At 27.9% G+C, this 22,301-nt stretch overlaps 2 protein-coding genes across 2 annotated transcripts in view; one reads left to right on the top strand and one right to left on the bottom strand.

Annotated features, from left to right (window-relative positions):
* The window catches only part of LOC135924060 (RAB11-binding protein RELCH-like), a 37,459-nt gene extending 24,722 nt beyond the window's left edge, over positions 1–12,737 (bottom strand). The window contains exons 1-3 of the mRNA XM_065459108.1: positions 12,557–12,737; positions 12,422–12,511; positions 12,311–12,382 (exon numbers count right to left, since the gene is read on the bottom strand). Of these exons, the coding sequence (XP_065315180.1) occupies positions 12,311–12,382; positions 12,422–12,511; positions 12,557–12,737 (343 nt within the window). The remainder of the gene's footprint in view (positions 1–12,310; positions 12,383–12,421; positions 12,512–12,556) is intronic.
* A 4,502-nt stretch (positions 12,738–17,239) lies between these two features.
* LOC135923304 (ubiquitin-conjugating enzyme E2 H-like) overlaps positions 17,240–22,301 on the top strand; it is a 40,552-nt gene continuing 35,490 nt past the window's right edge. Inside the window, exons 1-2 of the mRNA XM_065457976.1 lie at positions 17,240–17,508; positions 17,563–17,639. Of these exons, the coding sequence (XP_065314048.1) occupies positions 17,438–17,508; positions 17,563–17,639 (148 nt within the window). The 5' untranslated portion in view covers positions 17,240–17,437. The remainder of the gene's footprint in view (positions 17,509–17,562; positions 17,640–22,301) is intronic.

The following is a 22,301-nucleotide window of genomic DNA, read 5'->3' as shown; positions in this document are numbered from 1 at the left end:
CCGGGCAAGGAAACCTTGGGAGCGTCTTCATGTAGATTTCTTTGATCTGGATAAAAGGGCTTCTTTTTTGTTGGTTGATTCGTATTCAAAATGGGTGGAATACACCGAGGTTAAGGGATATACCACCAGAATAGTGATTAAAAAATTACGGGATTTGTATGCCCGATTTGGTTTGCCAGATACCATTGTTTCTGACGGAGGACCAGCATTTGTGAGCGATGAATTCAAACAGTTTTGTGTGAAAACCTAGACTCGACATGTTTTGACTCCGCCTTATCATCCCAGCTCGAATGGGCAGGCTGAGAGAATGGTAGCCGTCGTTAAGAATTGGTTAAGGAAAGCGGTAAATTATAAGGATGGAGCGTACTTAGCTCAGTTATATTATCTTAACTCACGAAATAGGGAGGGAATGAGTCCTACGGAATTATTCCTGGGTCGGAGGACTAAGTTGCCGTTGGATTTTTTAAAGATAAGGGACAAAGGGAAGGCAGTTCTGGAATGCCAGAAAATTAAATTCGGTGTTGGGAAAAAGGTATGGACCCGCTTGTTTGATGGGAAGGGAAAAAAATGGGTCAGGGGTATTGTTAGCGAGAATAGAGGTTCGAAATTGAACGTGGTTCAGTTGGAAAGGGGCGGCACGGTTTTGCGCCATAATGATCATGTCAGAAGTAGAGGGTAGTTGGAAGGAGGGTAAAGTAGAATTTAGCTAGGATTAAAAAAAAATGATGTATGATAAAGATGTACAATTAGGGATTTCAAGTAGTTTTTTATTTTTTTTTAGTTTAATTGTGTTGGTTGCAACCCGAGGGTTTAGGCTCATCTTAGAGCAATAGTACATATGTATATTTATGCAAAAATAAAGCATAAGGGTGAAATGAATGTAAATAAAGTTTTGGTTTAAGTATTCGTAGTTTAAATTATATCAGGTTTGTAATGGAAAAGGAGGTTATCTCGATAATATTACGAGAAATTAAAGTATATGTAGATATATATAATGTTAAGTTAAACTGGTTAATGTTCCGGCTGTCGGTAATAAACAAGGAAAAAAGATTGAAATTGTGGTAATATATTTATTGTAAATGAATAAAAGTGTTAAAAAATAAAAGGAATAGAAAGTGTTGTAATTCATTTCGTGAATATAGTGTAATTATTGTTAAAAGAAGAAGGGGTAAAAAGTTGTAATTCATTTGGTGCGTACATTTTTGTGCATAGCTTTATAGGAAAATTGCGGCTGTTGAACATTAGTCTTGGTACTGGGAAGATATTCGTAAAAAAAGGAATTAAAAAAGTTTTTGTTTTGATATTTGTAAAAAAGAGAATTAAGAAGTTTTGGTTTGGTTGGCCGATAATTTAAAAGGAGGAGATTATATATTGTGATAATGCGAGAGGGTACTGTATATGGAGTATGTGTTTATTTTTTTTATCTTTTCCTCCCGTTATAAATTATATTTTTTTCAGGCAGCGAGAAGAAAGTTCCATAATGTAATTAATGTTTATGGGAAGAATATGGTATAAGTTGTTGGATTATTTTTTTTAATTCCCCAAAATTGTAAATTATATTTTTTTAAAAAAAGAAAAAAAAAGAATATATCTGTTTTTTTTAAATTGTAAATTATATTTTTTTTATTAAATTGAAATTTTTGTTGTTGTAAAGTCATTTTTTTTTACATTAAATCATTACTACTATTTTTCTGAAAACTAAGATAAAGAAAAAGTCAACGTATATCCTTGAACCAGATATCCATAAATATTTCATCACATTCGAGAGATGGAGACAACCTCCCGACTCGTGGACCTTGGAGATTTTAATCTCCAGGTCACGTTAATCAAGAAGCATGATGGTATGACCCTGGGAGAAGGACGCCGGAATGAAAATCAGCCACCGACATATGGGATTAGACGGAAAAGATGTTATAATTGTCAGGGCGAGGGTCATCTTAGACATCAATGCACGCAACTACCCAGGGATCGTGTACCTATGGGGGTGTTATCGGAGAATCCGCGGGTAGAGCCACATCAGGGACAAAAGAGGATATATAACGAGATGAATTTGGGGCAGCCGACAACTTCCGTTCTTATAGGACCGGCCATACCTCACTGATAGACGTCCTCCGAAAAGACAAAATTATAATGATGGGGTGCAACAATTGGGGGAATCTCGCGGACATAGAGAAGGAGATGTGTTGCAGAGAGCTGTGGCCACTATAGCCACTGGTATTCTACCGACGACTAGCGCAGATGATTTTTGGGGCAATCCCATGTCGGCCTAAGGTGACTATGTATGGGAATATTCGTGTAACATTAATGTAAGCATGAACGTTAATTTTTTTTCTTCTCGCAAATATAAATAGATACATGTAAAAAAAATTTTTTGGTTTACCGACATGCCCTGATCCCATAAAGGGGTGGCATGTCGTATTTTTATACAAATTTATACATTTTTATGCGTAATGCCAATCAACCGATGAAAATAAGGTTGATTGGTTAATAATTATAATAATAAGACACGTGATAAATTTTTTTTGGATTTTTTTTTTAAATTAAAAAAAAGATAATTATTATTTTTTTGGGAAGAAAATTTTATTTTTTTATATATAAATTATGGATAATAAATTATTACTTTGTTCTTCGTAGAAAAAATAAATTGAGTTATAGAAAAAGGTTGTGTAAATTTTGAGTTAGCCGTAAAACAATAAGATTAGGTTTCAAGTAAAGTTGTAAATTTGTTAGTATCAACCAACAAAAAAGAAGCCCTTTTATCCAGATCAAAGAAATCTACATGAAGACGCTCCCAAGGTTTCCTTGCCCGGGGCCAAACCTGACCTACCTCCTTATTGGGCATAGCTGCACACGTATTACAAGGAACGCATTTCCTTGTAATTTTTTCAATATCATCGCCCATACCTGGCCACCAAACATACTCCCTCGCCCAAGATTTCATCCTTTCCCTACCTTGATGTCCCGCATGTAATAAATTCAAAATTTTGACACGTAATCTACAAGGAATTACCGCTCTATTTGCCCTCATTACACAATCATCAACAATTGACAATTCCCTTTCAATTTTTTTAAAATCTTTACCATTATTTTCCCACGGTTTCTTCCCCGTTAAATATAATTTTATTTGACTCAGCTCTTTATCTTCTAAAGTACTGACTTTAAGTTCCTCCCAGTTGGTAGGACCTCCCCGTAGCATATGTGAAAGCGAACAAACCAATGCTTTCTCATTGTTCCGAACCTTATCCTTGTTCCCTTCATCATTTCCTTCATTTAATCCTAATCGGGACAGAATATCAGGCAAACAATTCTCTTTACCGCGAAGATATCGGATCTCCACGTTAAAGCTGCCCACCAACAACAACCAACGTTGTAACCGGGGAGACATCATTAACTCCTGATTGTTTTTCCGAAATAAGTGAATTAACGGCTTATGATCAGTAAAAATTACAAATTTTTTACCAATCAAATATTCACGACATTTTGTCAACCCAAAAATCACAGCCAGGGCCTCCTGTTCAAACACAGAATACCTGGTTTCCACCTCACGAAAAACAATACGGGTCTCTCCAAGCCCTCTATTACCTGTACTAACGCCCCACCAACTCCTTTATTCGAAGCATCCACCGCCAAAACAATTTCCAATTCATTATCAAAACACACCAAAACCGGTTCCCTTCCAATTTTTTCCTTTAAAATTTCAAACGCAATTTTCTGTACATCCTTCCACTCAAAATGAATTCCCTTTTTCAATAAATCATATAACGGCGCCGCCACCTTTGCAAAATCTTCCACGAACCTATGGTAATAATTGACCATACCCAAAAAAGACTGCAACTCGGCCTTATTGTCGGGCCGCTTCATGTTCGATATATTTTTCAAATTTTTATCCAAAGGTTTCACCTCAATTCCATTAATTCTATGACCCAAATATTCAACCTCCATTACCCCCAAAACACTTTTCTCCCTACTAGCTCTCAAGCCTTTATCACGAATTCTCCTAAACACTTCCTCCAAACGTTGATTATGCTGCTCCGGCGTCACGCCAGTAATTAACACATCATCCATATAATAAAATACTCCTTCCAATCCTTGAAAAACTGACGCCATGGTCCGTTGAAAAATGGGAGCAGATACACTCAATCCAAATGGTAATCTGCAAAACGCGAACAATCCCTTTGGAGTCGTTATCCTCAATAATTTACGGATTTCCTTTCTCAAAGGTAACTGCAAATACGCCGACGAAAAATCCACCTTGGAAAAATATTTCGCACCCTTCAACTGAGCCAAAATCTCCTCAATCCTAGGCAATGGATATTTAACCTCCACCACCCATCGATTTACCGTGACCCTGAAATCCGCACAAAGTCTTAATTTACCATTTGCCTTTTTAACTGGCACTAACGGGGTTGCCCATTCGCTATATCCCACAGGAATAATAATGCCGTCCTTCACCCATCTATCTAATTCCTCATCGATCTCCTTCCTCCATTCGAAAGGAACTCGCCGACAAGCCAAAAAGATCGGTGAAAAACCCTCCCTAAGTTGAACATCAACTTGATAATCATTTAAACAACCTAATTTTTCATCTAAAATAATGTCATACTGCCTCACTAAAATAGGAATAGCTTGATTAACTTTACTCCAATCCTTTTTTCCCCCGGCCACAATTTGCTTCTCATTCCCCTCATCATTAAAATCCAACTTACTCGATTTCTCCATTATCTCCTCCGAAATTTCACAAATTTTATTATCGGTATTATCCAAATTTCCATTCTCTTTAACATCCATTATTACATTATCACTAAAATTAAAAATATTCCAATAATTATTGGGAGGACCAAGCTTGGTAATCCAATCCCACCCCATGACAGTCTCAACATTTTCCTTTACTACCCATAAATCAAGGAAAAATACAGTATTATTAAGATTAACCCCCACTTTGGCCTTTCCCAACACAACGACTTCCGATCCATCAAACTGCCTGACACACATAGCCTCCTTTACCAGTTTACCCCCAAGCCAATACTTATAAAAATTCTCCTGCGACATTAGAGAAATACTAGCCCCGGTGTCAAATAGCATTTCTATATTCCTATGATCAATCTTCAAACTAACCCTCGGACACAAACATGGTCCATCTAATTTTTCCGTCATTAAAATATCATATGTTTTAATCGGAGAATCGGCGTTTATTTTATCTAAAATAATAATTTCACTGACATTCTCATTGCCCCTTAAATTCAACTCGGAATTTAAATTATTATTACTGACAATTACATTTCCTTTAACAAGATTTGTGGGACATCTTTCCCAAATAAAATTCTTAACATCCCTTCTAAGAGAATAACTGACACTATTCCTCGGATATTGTTCCCACCTAAATCGACTAACCTCCCTCTCAGGGAAATTACAAGAATGATTTCTTATCTTAATTCTATCATTCCCCTCATTTCGACTAATAATATTAAATGTTTTATTATACAAATTTTTCCGAACTCTCGGAGCCCCGACTCCTATATGATTCACCTTGCAATCATATAGTCAACACGAATTTCGTGATACTTCCATGCAGTCCACAGCTACATGTCCCAGTCTTTTACATTTAAAAATATTCGAGATTCATTCACCCGAACCACCTTTACACTAGCATTTCCTATTTCCGATCTCTTTAACGGAAATCCATCTTTGAACCTTTGTTCTGGGACCACGTAGGTATCCCTTTTATGTCCTCTCCATCCGCAACGATGGCAAATGATCATTCAACAAATCTTTTATTTTCCGACAATCCTTTATTTTCCTCGTAATCATCAAATTTCTTATTAATATTTCGATCACTCACCTGGCTCTTAACCGAATTTTTACTTTCCTTTATCAAAGCATTAATGGCTTCTTTCATTTCCAGGAGGATCCTATCTGACCTCTCCCCAACATTTCCAGCCTTGATTTCCTCTAAAACATCTTTTAGATTACTTTCCAAGTCTGCTATTTTCTTCCCATAAATATCCGATATTAAATTAAAATACGTTTCCTCCATTTCCTTTTTATAAACATCTGACACCGCAGTGTCCTTCTTCCAATTGCAATACATGCCTGCCAGTACCGCAGTACCCCTTTTTATCAAATATTTCACCAGAATGATCAATATATAAATTATTACCAATATTCCAATTACCATGCCCTGCTTAATTAAATCCAACTCATCAAACTTTTTATACAAAACTTTAAGACCCAAATTCTTATATAGTGAAATCTTAGCAGCCATACTATAATCATCATGATACCTAAAAAAATGAACCATTTGGTCATGAATCGTCTAATCAATACTAATATTCAATTACAAAAACTTTAAATATTTGTAGAAAATATTAATACAGCACCTTATATAAAAACTTCACTAGCAAAATCGTATAATGGTTAGTACAAATGCGCAGTCAAAATTCTAAAAAAATTATATAATTAAAAATTTTTTGTTTTACTTTCTAAACCGAATAACTCCTAGGAAACTATCAGCGTCACAAGGCACCACTAATAAATTTACAACTTTACTTGAAACCTAATCTTATTGTTTTACGGCTAACTCAAAATTTACACAACCTTTTTCTATAACTCAATTTATTTTTTCTACGAAGAACAAAGTAATAATTTATTATCCATAATTTATATATGAAAAAATAAAATTTTCTTCCCAAAAAAATAATAATTATCTTTTTTTTAATTTTTAAAAAAAAATCCAAAAAAAAATATATCACGTGTCTTATTATTATAATTATTAACCAATCAACCTTATTTTCATCGGTTGATTGGCATTACGCATAAAAATGTATAAATTTGTATAAAAATACGACAAAGAGAAGTGTGGGGGGGGGGGGGGGGTTATATGTGTTAGAGTTACACAAGGTATATTGTACAGAAGCATCTGTTTATATTTAAAGCTTAATATTTATTTTATAGCTTTTTCATAGTTTTACTATAGAGAACCTAAAACATCTTTTTCTTACCCTTATTGTATTGACTACAAGTTATCTCCACTTTAATCAAATCCTTTTTTTACCGCTTAAAATATGAATTTGTCATTGTTTAAGATATCTAACATTTAAAAAAAATATACAATATTTGTCAGAGAGCATATTGTTTTTTTTTGTCAAAAATCTCTTTAAGACTGATCCGAGTTGACATAAAACGCAATAATCAGGAAACAAAATACTAAATTTTATGGCGCCCATAGCCACTCCATTTTTTTAAAAAAAGTTCGAAAGTTTAAGATAGCATGTATTTGGATTATTTGAAGCTTAAAAAAAGAGAATATTACTCAAATTAAAAAAATAACCGTCAAGCTTATTGTTAAACAAAATTTAAATTTTAAAATGCACTTTAGCGCCAACTTGCGTTAAAAACATTATTGTATAAAAGAATGTAAAATTAATTATTAATATTTTCTTTTTTTAGCTAATAGCTAAATGATGTTAATTAAATTTATACAAATGGTATTAAAATAAAGATGATATAAATTCCTATTAAATATTATTTATTTTTTAATTTAATTTTAAAATGATAATTTAAGAATCATTTTTTTTAATAAATTTTTTTTTATAATGATACTATTTAATTATATCAATGGTTGGATTTCTTTAGAGGGTGGAATGTTATATATTCACTTAATTTATATTTGTTTTGTTAAAAAAAAACAAATTAATTTTTCTTTCTTATACAATTTAGATTAACAAATTATTATTAACTTTCATATTATTAATTTATTATTTTGCAAATAAAAGTAATGAAAGAAAGAAATATAATGTGATTTCAGTTAAAAATTTAGTTACTTTATCAGCCAATCCACATTTTTTGTATTATGGCAGTGGAGTGGAGGGATTAATTATTTTGTTAATGTGTATAAATAAATAGAGAAAACTAGAATACATATTGTGATCAGGGTTTTGCAAAATGCTAAAACATTTTTGATCTTAGTTAAAAAATATGATAATATTTTTGAGAATGTACAAACAGGATATTTGATTAAATATTTTTTAAAGATATATCTTTTTGTGTGCATAAAAAATCTTCAATTTTACAATCTTCAACTTTTAATTTTCAACTCTGATTATAATTATCAGTACTATAAATATATATTTATATCGCTCTTGAAAGGAGAGATAGAAGTCTGTAAAATGATTTTTTTGGGGCCCAAGCACATATTTAAAAATATTTTTGCCCGAGCCAGGTCCGACCTGAGAAATTTGTATATAATTTGAGGATAAATATAATATCTAAGAAACAATTAAAAATTATGTGTATTCAATCTCATTTTGCTACCTCAAATAAAAGTATTTTTAACCCCCTTAATCTAATCAATATTCATGTAAATAAAGTTGCATTTCATTTAATTTGTATACATATAAATTTTATTTTGTTTAAATATAAAAAATAAAGTTAAAATACAATAAAAATTATTGTGAATATATAAAAATAACTTGCATGATTGATGTTGAAAAATAGTTGATATAATTATTTATAAAGAGAAAAAATTTCTAAAAAATATAATAATAAACATATTAATATGACATCAATATCAGTTATTCTGATTGACATTTTTGTGAGACAAAAGATATTTGTATTTTTAATATTTATTTATCAGGTCGAACACATCTTACAGTCTGACTCAAGCCCGACAAAAAATATTTTCCAATGTCCAACTATCCAAGGCTCAGGTCGGTCTTTGGACAGTCCATGCAGACCTCTAAGGAGAAATATAAAGAAAATTTTTAGGTTTTGAATGAAAACAACACAAGTGTAATTATTCTTTATAAATAAATTATTATCCGAAAAAATGTCTGTCTAAACTGGCTCAATTTTTTAAATTTATTTTTAAGCTTGAGTCCAGCTCAAATTGATATTTTTTTATTTTAGATCCCATCCAGGCCCTAAATTTTTATTTATTTATTAGTATAGCTTGAAACCTAATTTATAAAATATCACCTTTTTTAAAATAGCTTTGCCCTTAATACAGACTAATCCTAATTATCAATTTATTTGCCAGCCCAATTTTTTTAAATTTGGCCTGAGATGGCTTGCTTGCATGCAAAAATTATTTTTTGTTTTAACTGTTTATATTTCATAAAAAAAATCTACAAAAATATGAATAAGCAAAGAATGTAAATAAAATATAATATTATAGTGCTCAGGTCAGTGCCTAGATCAATGCTTATAAGTAGGGGTGGGACCAATACCAATATAATATTGGTTTACAATACCAATACCAATATAAACCAATATATATTTAAATATTGGTATTGCTTTTACAACCAATACCAATACCAATTACCTAAATATATTGGTTTTGATATATTGTTTAAATACAATTTTATATAAGACCAATACCAATATTAAAAATAACATAATTATTTGGGTTTATCGTGGATAATTATATCGTGTTATTTTTTTACTTTCATTTCAAAAACTGATTACATCTGTTATTTCTTCCAAATAATATTGTGATATCAATATTTCTGTTATTTATAATTATAGTTTATTTTTATTATGGAAGTAAATTTTTTACATGATATCTATCAATTTTATCTATTTATTTAGGATATTATAATCAATGAAGACCAAATAGAGTTAATAAATATAGATGCTGTTGGTACTTATAATAATAGAGATAATGAACAAGAAGAATTATCAATATCTAATAAAAGACGAAATTCAGCAAAAATCTGGGAATTTTATACTACTTGTGATAATAAAAAAAGGCAATTTGTAATAAATGTAAAAAAAAATATCACTCCCAATTTTGGAACCTCAGGATTATGGACACATCTTAAAAATATCCACCCAACATTATATAAGAAATGTGAGCAAATAAATATTGGCAATAAAAAAATTAAGACAATAAAATCATTTTTACTTAATAATATAAATAATAAAGCTAATTAAATAATTAATTATAAACTTTTTCATTCAAAATAATTTAGCCTTTTCAATAGGGATATCACTTTTAAAAATTTAATAGCATATTGTAACCCTTCACTAACATTAGTTTCTAGAAAAACACTAAAAATATAAATTATGAAACATCATCATAGTCTTTTATCAATTTAAAATCTGTACTTTCTAACATTACATCTAAATTTTCCTTAACAATGGACATTTGGTCCTCTCCAAATAAAATACCCTTTATGGGCATAACAATTCATTATATTGATAATGATTTTAAATTAAATAATCATTTGTTAGATTTTTTTACTTTTAAATCAGCACATAATTCTATTAATATTTTTAATTCTGTATTAAAAGTAAAATTTGAAATTGATTTTTTTTTGCATTACATTAGACAATGCAAGTAATAATTTAGCATTTCTAAAAATTTTAAAACAAAAAGATAATTTTGATAATTTGTGCAAATGCTTTTGCCATATTATACATTTGGCTATGGCTGCATTGGAACCCTTAAATACAACTTTAAAAAAAATAAGAAATTTTTAAAAAATTTTTAAACTTTCTATATCTAAAGATAATAAAATCTACAAAACATCTCTTTACAAAACTCAACATTTAAAATTTCCTCACCCACACGTTAAAATTCAACATACCAAATGCTTGAAAGAACAATATTGCTCAAACTCTATTTGACAACATATACCAATCATTTACAAAATACCAATCAAGAAAATTATATTAGTGACTTAGCATGGAATAATATAGAAATATACCGAGAATTTCTGGAACCATTTAATTTTGCTACAGAAATGGCCTCATGTGCTAATACTCCATCAATTTCAACAATTATTCCTTTATATTCCAGTATTTTTGAGCATGTGGAGAGTTATAATAATAATCCTAATGCTATTTTAAAGACAGCTTCTTTAGCTGCCTTAACAAAACTTAATAAATACTATAATTTTAATAGCATAATAATATGGAAACTCTTATTGGATATCTTAATGAATACAATATTTATAAAATAAATAATAACAATTCAGCGGAACTTACAAATGAAGCACAAAATAACAAAAAATTGTCCTTTTATGACAAAATTTATAAGGTGAAACCTCATAATAATAACAACTTAGAAATAAGTAAATACGTAGATGAAGCCACAATTTCCAATGATACAAATCCATTAGATTGGTGGAAATTAAATAAAAATAGATATCCAGTATTATCAAAAATTGCCAGAGATTATCTAGCAATTCCGGCCACCTCATCTAGCTCTGAAAGGGCTTTTTTAGAAGGACTGTATGTTATAACAGACCAACGTTGTTCACTAGATGAGCATTCTATACAAGCTTGCCTGTGCCTAAAATGTTGAATGCGCATGCAAGATTCTTCTTAAATACATAAAATTATTTCCTCTTATATTAAAATTATATCATTTTTTTGCATTATATTTTGTATAAATAGACAGTTATGTTATATTTTTAGTTTACTTATTTTGCTATGTTCTTTGTGATAAATAAAATGGTTCAAAATCAATACGTTTATTATTGTTGATACAAAAAATACATGATTAAATCAAAATTTTTTATATTCACATCACCTAATAAATTCCTAGTTTAAAAAAGAATTTGAATTCAGTAAAATTTTGAGAGTTGGTTCTTAGCCATAATTTTATGGTATCATTATTTTTTTCCCCATGTTTATTTAAAATTAGGAATTAAGGATTTTATAATCACTATTTCTATTTTTTTAATTAGTAATTTGAATTTAAACCAATACCAATATAAACCAATAGTTACCAATATAAACCAATACCAATAGCAATACCAATACAAGAAATAGAAAATATTGTTTAAACCAATACCAATATTTTACACCCAATACCAATACAATATTTTGTTAATATTGGGTTTTTACTATTGGTTCCCAGCCCTACTTATAAGTGGTTGGGTTTTCATTCCTTTGATGTTTAGGTTAGAGCTCAGATTGGTGAGTGCATCAAAAAATTTGATAAATCATATTGACTTTGGTTGGGTTTAATCTAGTATATTTTTTCAACCATAAACCATGGTCAAGGTCATATATAACTCCCCATTAAACAACACTAGCTTTACAAATAAGTGAAGGGTAAATTGATAAATCACATAACTATTACCAAAGACAACCTAAACAAGCAGCCTAACATATTTACTTAAACTAAGCTTTAACTTAAATATTGTGACAAATTTTTATAAAAAGCTTGGTTAACCTATTCTAAATTTAACCAAAGCGATTTAACAAGAGTATATCAAATACAATAAAAAGTTTAATATAATTTTATCATTATAAATTCAATAATTATGTGTTATAATACATAATTTATTTTATATTGTATAACCTGCTTGCTGATCTATATTGCCTCTTAACAATCTTATTGTTTCATTTGCTTTTCGAAGTTCAAATTCTAATACTATATAAACTTTAAGTATTATATGAATTATTTTAATACCAGCAATTCTTTCATCGACAAAATTGGAACTATCATCTGAATATCTAGTGATATCAATTGACTCCAAAGTTTGTACACTAGATGCTCTGCCTTTATATAGGATATCAATTTTTTTTCATATATTATAAGATTTACGCAAGGAAGTTGTAGTTTTCCATTTGTCAGAATAATCTTGATTTGATAGATAATCATTTAATCTTGGCAAATATTTTCCCCTCTCATATAATTCATTTTGAAATTCTAATGCCGTATTATAAAATTTAGCTTGTAAAAGTTTTTGAGCTATTGTATCATATAACAACTCTTCGGAAGACATTTATATTACAAAGTGTCTCCAATTCATTTTTTTTAAAAGTTTTAAAACATATGTTTATGGATACATGTCATAAACAATTCAATATATAAATTTGATTAGGGAAGCGAGTAATTTTTACAGCAGCCCTTAGCTAAGAGGGCGAAGAAATGGGCGATCAAAAATGTACAATTAATGTTTATTAAAATGCAATATTTATTATACTATAGTTATGGGAATTTATTTTATGTAAAACACAATTATATAGGGTTTAATTCAACAGTCATTTAATAACCAAACTCGGTTTAGATTTATTTTTATAACCTATATACAAAACGATGCTAAATCTAAATAAAATGTATTATTAAAACAAAAATTTTAGTTTTTTAAAATTTGCTTATCCTGTGTGTAATGAGTAGGTAGCGGCATTAGGGGCGGGGATAGGGGATCTAGCCCACTAAATGATTTAAATAGCCCCTTGAAGCAAATTTTTTTAAATGGCTACCTGAATCCCTCTGAACTAAAAATAAATTTTTTTGATAGCCCCATAGCCCCATTAACGATTTCTTTTATAATTCTATTAAATATTATATATAGATTTGATTTTATTATTTAATTGAAAAAGGACAACTATAATTATCACTACTCTACTACCAATACCAAAGAGTTATTATTTAGAACATGAATATTTAAAAAATATCCCGTATTGAACGAGTGCCTTGTTATAATATATTGGTTGTGATGAATATGAGTTTGCTGATAGAAAGTCTAACCCTTTTACTTAAAAAATAAGATGGCTGAAAATTGTCCGGAAATATGTTTAATTTGAAGAATACTGACTAATACTGACTATGATTGTAAGCAATATATGAATTAGTCGATTTTAGGCAATATATTTTTATTATAATAGGTCTTAAAACAAACCATATTTCATAACAAGACGACCCAAATTTATTCATTAAATAAAACAACAATCTAGAAAAATATAGTATAATAAATCATAATTATCCAATTCTTCATCTCCCAAAGTCCACAGCTGACATCTTATACCATTAATCCAATATCTCCAACTAGGGGTTTTTCCTAATAATGAAACACCCCGTGATCATCATCCACTCTTCTTCCCCCAAGGAAAATTTAATTCCTCTGTCAGAAAATAACTGACATTTTATGTATTATATTAAATTTATTTCTTCTTTTTCAACAATTACAACAGGTCTATAATAAAAGAAATCAATAATTTTTTATATCAATATACTTTTCCTTATTTTATTTAAAAATTAATAGATAAACCTCCATAAATTTATTCTATCTATAGCCTATCCCCATATCCTACTTCCCTTAAATGCCCTGCCCACTTAAAAAGTTGGAAGCAAATTGCATTTACCCCCCCCCCCCCTCCATCCGATCATGTAGACGCTCTATCAGGTTGCTAAGAACTAGCCTAACATAAATAAATTTAGATATTTTATTTATTTTTCTTATAGTAACTAGATATCTGTGTATTTGGCACCGTTGGGTTGAAGTTTTTGTCAGCATAGACAGTTGCCCAATTTATTAAGATCATTCACTTTTTAAGAAAAACGTTTTACCAGCTATAATATTCTTAGTTTAGCAAAAATAAGATTATTATCAAACATATTCAAATAATTATGTTATTTAGCTATAATATTCTTAGTTAGTATAGCAAAAATAAGATAATGTTCTAACATATTCAAATAATTATGTTATTTTTAATAAAATAACAAAATGATGAGTAAAATAACATATCTAAACTTAAGCTTTTAGAAAATAAGAATTTATAAAATTATTATAATGGTTGCAAACAAAATAAGAATAAAAATATCAAAATAATTTATATAATAAAATAAGATATTGTGTTTGTTTGTTATTTGGTATATATTTTATTTATATGGCATTTAATACTTTGGATTTATGAATATTGTGAACAGTTATAATTAAAATATTAAATCCATTAATACGTTCTATTTGAGTATGATGATTTATAAATTTATTAACCTAAAATTTTTTAATCAACGATAACTCATTATATTTCTTTTCTTTATCAATTTTATAATTTGACACGAATAACTTTAAAAGGTGATTAAATTTTATAATATGATTGAATAAATGCAATAAAAACAACAAATGCCCCTTATATAAAGTCTTATGCTAATTGATAAAAAAATTAAAAATCTGCCCACTTAAAAAGAAACCACTGCTAAATTTATCAAGACATTTGCAGTTAATAGGAATTTGATCGAAACTCAAATTTTTTTTCAAATTAGGGAGTTGCCCGGATAATATAGAGTTCAAATCCAACAGATTTTACTGTATATTATTTTGTTTAGAAATATAATATATACATAATATATAATATCCTTTTATCCATTTAATTAGCATTAATTTTTAACGATCGTTATTTTTTTATTAAATATATTACGCAAAGAGATTTATATATTCAAAACTAATAAATTGCAAATAAATCGTTAATTATATTTAACGTTTATTTGTTTTTATAGTTCAATGTCGGCTCACTCATGAATGAGATTTTTTGTTCAGGATTTAATAAACAAAGAGTTCTCATCCCTATTATTGGTATCGAATTGGCTATATTTATATACTAGTAAGAGTAATGAAAGTAAGAATTTAGTACCAAGAAAGCAGCTATCTTTTTTAACTTACAATATCATAGAAAATATTAAGATTTAGAAATGAGCAGAATTTGTCTTTGTTTTGTATATAAAACCGTCAAGTACTATATTTTAAGTTATTATTTTGTTATATTTTTTCAATTATTATTTTTTCAATTATTATTTTTTCAAATATAAATTATAGATTATATAATCGGCTATTATTTATCCCGTGTCTACTTCATGCATTGCACTGAGATTGTTGGAGTCAAGATTTGAAAAATTTCTATTTTTTTTCTTTTAAATTTTATATACTTGTATTTTTATATACAAATTTTTTGATCTAAAGTATATTTTAAATGTATTTGTAAAATCATAATTTTTTAATTAAATATTATTTTAAAGAATGAGGGGAGATTTCTTAAATTTAAAATTTTTAATCAAATTTCTTTTATCTATTTTATTTATTAAGAATAAAACATTTTTTTTTTGCTTCTCTAACTCTGACTTTTAAAATAAAATTATGCAAAGAAAATACTCATGGTTCATTTCTATTTTTTAAAAAAAGATCCAATTGCATATTTGGTTACCCAATGTTAATCGTTTTAAGATCATGAAAAATAAAGCAAAATATATATTATGGCATCATTATTTCTTTTATTATTATTATTATATTTTAAAAAGTTCCAATTTTAAGTTTGTTTTCTATCAATGGTATATAGTCAAATAAGTAATATTAAATATATTAATAATGTAAAATAGTAATATTATTATAGTATAAAAATTATATTAATTCTTTAATAAATATAGTGGAACTTCCTTATGGATTATTTATCTCATGTTTGTTAAATTCTTGTTGCGTACTAGTTTAGTTTATAGGGCCTATAAAAGTATATATTAAAATTAGATTTTGATCAAAGTTATTATAAAAAAAATTATAGCCATGACTGGGATGTTTAATTACTATTATAATAAATCTGATCTTTAGCAGTTTCCTTGATAATCGTTGTGATAATCAAATATGTCAAAGAGAATAGTCAGTTGAATCAGTTTTACTTTTGAAAATGAATAACATAAATGGATGAGCACTTATTTATACACTTATAAAAACACAGCAATAAAATTTAAAAAGGGCATGTGTGGCAAAGTCCCGCTTGCATAATTATGAAAGATAATCAAGAGCGCAGAAACTGTATAGGTCTAAAGATGATGATCTAGCAGTATTATTGGTCTATGAGGATCTTATTCATTATTGTGATTTTTCTTTTTCTTTTTCTTTACTTTTAATAAAACCGTATATCTTTAAATATATAATATATCTTTTCTCTGTTCAGAAAAGGCGATTTCTCATAATATTAAATTATAAAACTTTTCTCTGTTTCAGGAGAAATGGCGATCTATCATATATTAAAATATAATATCATTTCATCCTCCAATTTTTATTTAAAAAGCGCAATGAGTTATAAATTGTAATAATTTAATTCATTTTTTAGATAGATTTTAGAATCAATTATAATAAAACTTCAGTTTTTAAACGTTAGGTGGTTAAACAAAAAATAAAATCTTTACTCGTTGTTGTATCTACTCTATTTATAATCTACACTATTTCTGTTTTAAAAAAAATATTAATATTTAAAATTATAGGTTAATTTTATAAAGAGTATTTTAATTTATTATTTTATTGAATAAATCATCATTATATATTTTAAATCTATTTTCCTAATGAACCTTCATCAAGCTTATTTATTTAAAGTTTTATTTTTGTTTATTAACAGCTGATCTATTTTGATTGGCGTATATTTCAAGTTTGTTATCGTTTATTTGTTTCAATAAAAAAAATTCTTTTTGGATGATGATATAAATAGTTATTAAATGGCATTTTTCCATTTTAAATCTAAATTTTTTTTATTGTTTGCAAATCCCTTCTTAAAATTAATAACAAATAATATTAATACCCCTCATTGTTAAACTGGGAAGATTATAACTTGTATAATCAAACGAAAATTTGCTTAACTAAAAATAAAAAACATTAATCAATACTTTAAACTTGCATTGAAGCATCCTCTGTTTTATAAGTTTAGTTGTTAGTAAATGACATCTGTCTTAACCATGTCTTCCCCGAGTGCAGGAAAAAGAAGAATGGATACAGACGTTATTAGACTGTAAGTTATCCTATTTACTCATAAATTTTATACCCTATATTAACATATATTTAGAATTGAAAGCAAACACGATGTCACATTACTAGGTGGAATCAATGAATTTGTTGTGAAATTTTTTGGCCCAATAGATAGTGAGCATTATTATATAAATAATTTAAAATAATTAAATACTTGCAACCACCTGCCTATATGAAGAAAGTAAGAAACTGTCTTACAATAATAGATATACTCTGTTGCTGTTAATTAATTGTTAATTAATCCTCATGGAAAGTTCTAGATAATAACATAAATTAGAATTTGGTTTAGAGAATGAAATTAAACAACCATAATTTTAAGAGACATTATATATCAATAAACCATATTATATGAGATAAAAATGTATAATCAATTTATATCCAAATTTTAAAAGGCGAAAATAAAATAAATAAGGTTGTTCAATAATTTAAATAATTAAAATATATTGGAGCACTAATTTTTTTAATAAAAAGTAGTAACAGAATAATTCGCATAATGTATATTGTAGCTATTAATTTTGTAACAATATTTGTGCTTAAATTAAAAAAAAGATGTTATTAAAACAAATATCATGTCTAAATTTTCATGTCATAATCAAATACTTTGATCAAAAACAAATTTTATGGAAAAATAGACAGAATTATCCTAAACAAAACTACAAAAGGACTATAAAAATACACTGTTTGGGTCCTTTTGCCTGGATCTTTTTGTCCTGGACATTCCTAGACAAAACTACAAAGGCACTACAAAAATACCCCATTTTTTGGGTCCTTTTACCTGGATCTATTTGTCCTGGACATTTTTACCCACAATTACTAAAAATAATAAAATGAAGCCAAAATTTAACCAAATTAAACCATATTTGAATCAAGCAAATAAGTTGCTTTTTTTATTTTTTAAAAATCTAAGCAAATATGAAATATTTTGGTTACCTTAAATAATGTAAAATTATAGTTATAACATAAAATCTATATTGACTCATAATTTTTTAAAAATTTAAAATAATCATTATGAATCACCATTTTGCTTAGTGATAATGGGTAAATATTTTTTTTTACTTAAGTTAAATTTTACCTTTAGGCTTTAATCTATTTATAAATACAAAATATTACTAAGTATTGACAAATATATATTTTTTCCTGATATAAGAAGAAAAAATTTAGGAATGAAAAGTACCTATTTTTATTTTTTTGCTTTAAAGATAATTGTGGTTTTATTATTATTTTTTCAACTAGAATTTTTTTAAAATTAAATAATTTTTCACCTTTTCTTTTAAAGTAACATATTGTTCCTTCAGATATTTTTTTTCTTATTTTCTAACACAATATCCATTACAGGAGAGCTAAAAATTACAAGCATTAGAGTTGGTTATACTGTTTTAAAAAGAATTTACAAAGGTTCATTAGGGTCTTACCAAATTTGAAAAATAAATTAAAAAATTTATAATGATATATGTGACTTTATAAGGGAATAATGCAACCAATACCATTAATTACTCCCTCCCCTAGGAAAAGCAAAGTGTCCTAATTTTCACGATAAATTTTGTCATGTAAATAATGTCGATAATAAATTATGATCTGCTCTCACTTTGAAAATTGAGTGTGAAGGTTTGGTTATAATGGAAATTTTAAAGGTCAGTTCAAAGGTTCGTCCCTGATTTTTGGTTATAATATTCTTAGGGATGATTTTATTAATCTACCACTACCTACGCCTCATTTATAAGCACGATTCTCAATTTATAAGCACGATTCTCAATTTATAAGCACGATTCTCAATAGATGAAAAATTAATCGCTAGTGAAATCACAGTTGATTCGTCATATAATTGCATCGCGACATATCTTTTTCGTCCGATTTCATTATCTCGCTCAGTATTTATAAATTATAGGTATTATTGGCTTAAATTTCGTAGCGAAAAATTTCGCATAGCGAATAGTGTACTCTAAATACAACGTTACCTTTTTATTTAGTTCTTAATTCGATTCCAAATTAAAAATTTCACATAACAAAGAACTTAATTTCTATTAAAAACACTAATGCCGAACGGTCTATAATAACGTTTTGCTGCTTCGTAAAAAAATTAATTAATTTTTTTTTTAAAAAAGAAGTCTCTTCTTATAATTAATATATTTATGTAAATCAGCTTGATTATTTTATTATAATGGATTTATTGATTTCTTTAATTTTAATATAAATTTGAAAGGATTTTTTCTCCCTTTTAATGTAAGTCAGGGCAATTTAAAGTTAAACACGTTATATTCAAGCGGTACGTTAATTACAAAATCAAGTCAATAAATAGGATAATTTATAAATATTGATCCGATGATAGCACTATGATGAAATTTGAAAAAAATATGTTGTGATTATAAAGATATTGCATTATGAGTTTTTATTACCAATTTTTTTTAAATAAGCAGAATATTATATATATTTATATACTAAATATTTGTTATAAAGCAGAAGATATATTTTAATAAATATCATCGCTATGAAGAATCAACATTGGTTTCGATTGCGTTAAATAAACAACGCGTTTACTAAAAATTCAGCGTTAGGGAATTGGGGTCGAAATGTTAGATTAATGAGTTTATAATTCTATAATATTATCGTTTTTCAGTTATATATTTTATTTTGGATTTTTTCCAGAATTAAAATTTCTAAAAATAGCATTCCCCCCCCCTCCCCTTTATTTTTATTATGCAAGAATGCTTTGTTAGTATATAAAATCAATATTTATATTTATATAATCTTTTCATATTTTAAAAATGTTAACTATTTTAAATTCATGACTATCCTATTAGGAATGAACTTTCTTCTGAGAACTGAACAAGTTTATTTCTGTGTTTTTTTAGACTTCCCAAAACTGTTTTTTATTCTTTTACTTTTTATAAAGCGATAATGTATTGAAATACAATTGTCCTATTTCAAAATTAATATCTGCAACTTAGAGCGGCTGCATTAATATATTAAAACTAATTGGGTTAGGCACCGTATCGGATAAAAAATTAAAGGGTCGGGCCTGGCGGGAAAGTAGATTATCATTATTGATTATTTTTACACAGGATATAAAAAAAACCGGACCTGGGCCAGGTATATTTAGTAAAATAATATTGGAATCGGGTCAGGTGCAATTTGGATGGGCCGGGCCTGGCAAAAAGAAAATTTTACAGGTCGGTCCTGAAAATTTTGCTATTTGCAGACCTCTCATCGTTATACAAAAGTTAATAATAAATAATGCTTCACTCAATTTTTGTTAAATGGCTAGAGATTTAGCCAAATTTTTAAATTATGATATAAGCCAAAGTAATAATACGCAAGCCTCGAGATTTTGTTAAAAGATGTCGTAACTTTTCTGCCATCTCTGAGCAAAATCTCCCAGGCTTACGTAATTACAAATATTGGGTTAACCGTTTTTAAAAACCCAACAGTACTAGCCCCATCCCCCAATTCAGAAAACGGTGACGTTTAAGCCACGAACTCACTAATGCACTATATAAAACGTTATTCTAATAATCCAATAAAATGAAATTATAATCCCCTTTTAAAAATATATCGCTGCCTTTATTTTATCTATTCTTTTATCCCCTTTCTTTCTTCCAGTCTTGCCTTTTCATTTTTTAAAGATATTTTATTTAATTATTATCTATTATTTTTGTAATATTTATAAATATTTTTTTTTAAAAAAAGAATCAAATTATTCTTAAATATTTAATAATAAGTTACTTTAAAAAAAATTTAAACAAAATTATGCATCTTTGCCAATTTATCTCAAAAAAAAATACAATAGTTTTTATATTTTTTTTTAAAAAAAAACTCTAATTTGAACCAAACTTTTATTGGTCATAAGCAAGCGACATATTATTAAAGAATATTGATCCTTAAAATAGAATAGGAATTTGGTGTATGGTTTCTAAAATTATACAAGTTTGAAAAATAATGAGGTATTCTTGGATCAATACACTGGAATGCGGAAATTATCGCTGGATTCAGTAGGGTCCAGTTTGGAATATTTTTTAAAAATGGGGTTCGATTCGGAAGTTAGGACATTTTATTTCGCATTTTCATAACTCCAAATCATATTACGATAGCATTTTATATAATAAAATCTACTCTTCAATTACAATTGTATCTTAATCCGGTTGGGAACGCCAATTCGGTTCCATCTGCAGGTGCGTGCAGGAGAAATTTTTTTGACATTAAGGCGTTTTAGATATTAGTACTTCAAATTTGAACTACTTTATTTTTAAGAAAAACGCCCGAGGCCAAAGTGATAACTTTCGAGTAAAAATTAGCATAAATGGCTAAAATTATGGTAATTACCCACATAATATGCATTAAGAGTAAAAACAAGAAATCAAGTTTTTCTATATTTTTTAACCTTTGTCTTGAAGAAATAATTCAATCATGATTTAAAAAAAAAATCGTATTCATAAACCTAAATATTTATCGGTCCATGTTTGGATACGGGTGTATCGAAAAAATATTATCAACAAATTGTCGATCGCCGATCATTTTTAGCACTGTATTTACAGTTAGCGCGAATTCGTGGCGAAGTATACAAAAATTATTTTGTTTATTTTGCCGCGAATTCGCGCTAACAGTGCATGTAGGGTTACTGGATGGAATTCTCTAAAGGTGACCCATCTCCATAATTCTGTAATATTGATTCTATCCACGTTAGCTAAAAATTTATATAACCCTCTACTTATATTCAAACCTTTTTCTAAAAGAAGAATGACTATAACACAGTTAGCGCCAACTTCACTGTGAATGAGGGGT

Source organism: Gordionus sp. m RMFG-2023, chromosome 2 (assembly GCF_954871325.1).
Source record: "Gordionus sp. m RMFG-2023 chromosome 2, tfGorSpeb1-WG-v2, whole genome shotgun sequence".
Classification (NCBI taxonomy): Eukaryota; Metazoa; Nematomorpha; class Gordioida; order Chordodea; family Parachordodidae; genus Gordionus; species Gordionus sp. m RMFG-2023.
This window is presented reverse-complemented; position numbering and strand designations above follow the sequence as displayed.